General features: G+C 45.4%; 1 protein-coding gene across 2 annotated transcripts; it reads right to left on the minus strand.

Moving 5' to 3' along the window:
* Positions 1–577: 577 nt before the first annotated feature.
* On the minus strand, positions 578–2990 carry LOC123091640 (uncharacterized). 2 transcript variants are annotated; one of them, XM_044513206.1, is made up of 5 exons: positions 2505–2990; positions 2269–2333; positions 2081–2159; positions 1838–1984; positions 578–919 (listed from the first exon to the last, which is right to left on the minus strand). In XM_044513206.1, the coding sequence occupies exons 1-5, from the start codon at positions 2782–2784 to the stop codon at positions 795–797; spliced, it is 696 nt and encodes a 231-aa protein (XP_044369141.1). In that variant the 5' UTR covers positions 2785–2990; the 3' UTR covers positions 578–794. The 2 variants fall into 2 exon arrangements, with proteins under 2 accessions (XP_044369141.1, XP_044369142.1); XM_044513207.1 differs by having other exon boundaries at positions 2081–2141; positions 2505–2983.
* Between the last annotated feature and the right edge of the window lie 588 nt (positions 2991–3578).

The following is a 3578-nucleotide window of genomic DNA, read 5'->3' on the forward strand; positions in this document are numbered from 1 at the left end:
ACAGTAGTTGATTGTTCATCTGTGGAGAGAAACCAATCCTAACAATCCCATTTGTTGCCATACCTCTTAGGCCTCATTTCATTTAGAGCCCTTTGGTTTGTAGGAATATATAATTCTATTCATAGACAGGAATTATTTCACAGGAAAATAAGAATTAGCCTAGACTCATGGAAAATATTATTTCCTATTCCTAATCATAGGATTCGAGATACATGTTATCTCATTTCCTGCAATGACATCTAATTCCCTGCAGTTTTCTATTCCTGTGATATACCTATCCTATGAACCTGATATTACAGTGGACTCACATTTCTATGCGCTGGCTATTGTTAGACCCTTGTAGCTGTTACTTGTCTGTAGAGCGTTTAGATCACTGAAGAGCTGACCAGCATTTCCTTCTTTGTCAGCTCTTTTATAACCTATTTCATCTGTAGATTACGTGTTGTTTATGATGCCAGTCTGACGCTAGTTTTGCAAACGAATTGTTTGAAATGTTTTCTGGCATCGCCTTTACTTCTCTCAACGGTTTGCCATTCCATGGTCGTTGGACATTGACAAAGCAGAAACAGTCTGCCTATGTTTTGCAAAAATTGTATGGGTCAGATCAGGCTTTGGCGTGAAATTTAGCGTGTGTTTGTTTGAATGACCTGTTCCTTGAGCATGACATGTTGCAAGTTACTCTTTACTCGTACATGCTATTTCTGCCTAGCTACATATTTCGTTGATCCTGAGACGGGGACTGCATATTACCATGATGCACTATTTTGCACTCTTATTTTGAAAGGTAAGGTAGACTAGCTTGTTTCTTGAACTGCACTTGCCAGCACAGTCTCAGCTTCCTGCTGGTCATCTTTGGTGGCCTCGGCTGCCACATCGACGATTGTCTTCCTCACCCGAAACATTGCCAAGTGGATGTCACCTGCGACAGAAGCAATTCGTCAAAAGCACATAGTGCAGTGAAAGTGTCAACTTAAAAGCACGTAGTCCAGTGAAAGTTTAGTTTGACGAGCAAAAAACTCTGCTAGAAGTGCACAACAAACTCTGCTAGAAGTGCACAACGCTCTCCAGCAATTCCCCTACTTCCTCCTAGATTGAGAGAAAGGGCTCGGTGAAGGAGAGGCCACAGTGGGTTAGTTATGCCTGTTTTCTGCTGATAGTTGGCGATTTGGGCCGATTGCAACAGCTGGTGCTGATTGCATCTTCCCGATTGCCAATTATCTGCATCTGCTGCTACCGTGTGCTCTGCTCTGTGCTGGGAGGGATAGGGGTGTGTGTGCTTGCAGGGAGGATAAATTTAATTGCTCTGCTTAGTGTGCCTTTTCTAAAGGGAGAAAGTGATACAATTTGCTAGATATATGTACCGGTTTCTTATTGTTTGTTGTTGCTTGTGGCTGTATTCCTATAACTAACATTTGAAGCGGTCACAGTTAGTTCAAATGGCTACATCTCCAACGGCTTATTGTGCTTCACTCCAAATCATATCATTCAATTTTGCATTGCTTCGCAAAATATCAAAAGATTGTTTTTCATCACAGCAACCTGCAACGTATATATTGTTAAAATATAGAATAGGGGAGCTACTAGGATTGAACAAATTTTAGTGCTGAATCTTATTTGGAGAGTCCTGGGTTTTTGAGATAGGGAGGAGAAATTTTAGGGGTACTACTGAACTTCATTTGACGATTTAATCGGGGAGGCATTTTGGTCGAAAGAGTATGCCAGCATTTTAACCGAGAGGATTAAGTAAGCATGGAGTGTAACCGCATTGAGTAAGTGTGCTGCCGGCATTTTGATCAATAGTGAGAAGTGAACGCAAAAGGGAGGTACAGTATAGTACCGAAGATGAGGAGGCTCCCGGGTTGGACGGCGACCGGGAATCCCGGTACCAGCTTCCTCTCGTTGACGTAGGTGCCGTTGGTGCTGTCCATGTCCGTGACCACCAGGTTCCCGTCCTTCTTCTCCAGCCGAGCGTGCACCCCAGAAACTGCAGCAGCAGCAGGAGCAGCTCAGAGACTCTCAGATCACCAGCGAACCAGACGCCTTGACTAAGACGAAACACCCAAGAGAAGAGATGGATCACCTGTTGCGACGGGGATGACGACGTCGGCGTTCTCCGGAACTCGTCCCACGGTCATCGCTTCCTGAGATGAACAAGATGCCTGTCATGCTTGCCGTCACCAACAGCCTTTTATTTTTCGTTGCAAATGTACAGGATCAGCATGAACGGGGGAACAAGAGTCGTTTGTCGCGACGACGAAGAGCACGTACGGATGCGATCTCGATGGCGCCGGGGCGGGCGACGCGGTAGCCGATGTGTTTCCAGTCGCCGTCCCCTGAAACCAGCGGCGATGTTAATTCCGGCGCTACTACTTACTTCCTCTGCTTCCAAAATAAATGTCTTAAGCTTAATACAACTTTGTATTAGAATTAATACAAAGTTGAGACACTTATTTTGAGATGGAGGATGATCATTTGTGAATTGTTGGACAGGGAGAGAGACGGACCTGCGGGCTCAAGAATCCATCGTTCTGAAGAGACAACGGCCGACGGGCTGCCGGTGGCGGCCGAGGAGCACCTTAACGACAGGATGCTGCTTCTTCTTCTAGTGCTGCTCTTTTCGGCGGCTGACAACCATGGTGCAGCGAGGGGAAGCTGCTGTGTGGCGGAGCACGTGATGCGAGGCGACGCCGTGGAGAGGCGGAGGAAGGTAGCCGCCGTTGATCTCCTCGGGCTGGAAAACGACAGCAGGACAGAGGAACTAGCCGCTGCTGCCGCTGCCTCCATTTGCGACGGGCAGCAGTTAAGCGGATAAAATTCTTGTGTTGCTCAGGTGGAGAGGCTGTGTCCTCCCCACGGAGGGTGGAGGAGATAGGAGAGCTCTGATTGTGATGGATTGGCAGGTGTCCAAATGTCCTATCCTGGCCAATCGTGCTTGCTACCATGTGGGTATGGTTAACTCATTAAAAAAATAAATCCCCCGACAATTGTTTTTCCTTATATATAGTTAGAACGTAGAATTACGAACCTGGTTAATTGAGTCTATCACCATGAATAGCCTTATATTAAGGGCGTCTCTAGCACCCTGGCGATTAGGTTTACTCCCCCCATCTGTGCCACCGTCCTCTGATGGCCTTCGGGATGTGCCCCACCCACTCTTAGAGGGTGCTTGAATACGTTTTAATTTCATGACTAAAAGTAGTGGGATTAAAACTTGTTAGCCTCACCCATGCTTGAATCCAAATACTAAAAAGACTAAAATCAAGTTATTGAGCATTTATTATCCTCAAACCCTCCAATCCAGAACTCGCATGTGTTAAAAGAGAGGAATTAAATGAGGAGAGAGAGGACTAATACATATTTTAGTAGGTTTCCTACGACTAAATTTTTTTAGCCTCAAGACTAGTCCTAGTCTCTCTTTAGTCAGGGGTGCTTGAAACTTTAGCCTCTAAAAGAGACTATTTTTAGTCAGACTAAAAATAGTCCCTTGGATCCAAGCACCCTCTTATTTTGTTAGGTTCAACGTCTTTGTTATGTTGTGATGGTCTGTTGGACCTTAGCATATGACGATTTTCTGACTG

Source organism: Triticum aestivum, chromosome 4B (genome assembly GCF_018294505.1).
Source record: "Triticum aestivum cultivar Chinese Spring chromosome 4B, IWGSC CS RefSeq v2.1, whole genome shotgun sequence".
In the NCBI taxonomy this organism is placed as follows: Eukaryota; Viridiplantae; Streptophyta; class Magnoliopsida; order Poales; family Poaceae; genus Triticum; species Triticum aestivum.

Coding starts and splice junctions, on each gene's coding strand:
- LOC123091640 (XM_044513206.1), bottom strand. CDS start 2,784: ATGGAGGCAGCGGCAGCAGCGGCTAGTTCCTCTGTCCTGCTGTCGTTT. Junction 2,334..2,504: donor ATGGATTCTTGAGCCCGCAG/GTCCGTCTCTCT, acceptor CGCTGGTTTCAG/GGGACGGCGACTGGAAACAC. Junction 2,160..2,268: donor GCGCCATCGAGATCGCATCC/GTACGTGCTCTT, acceptor CAAGCATGACAG/GCATCTTGTTCATCTCAGGA.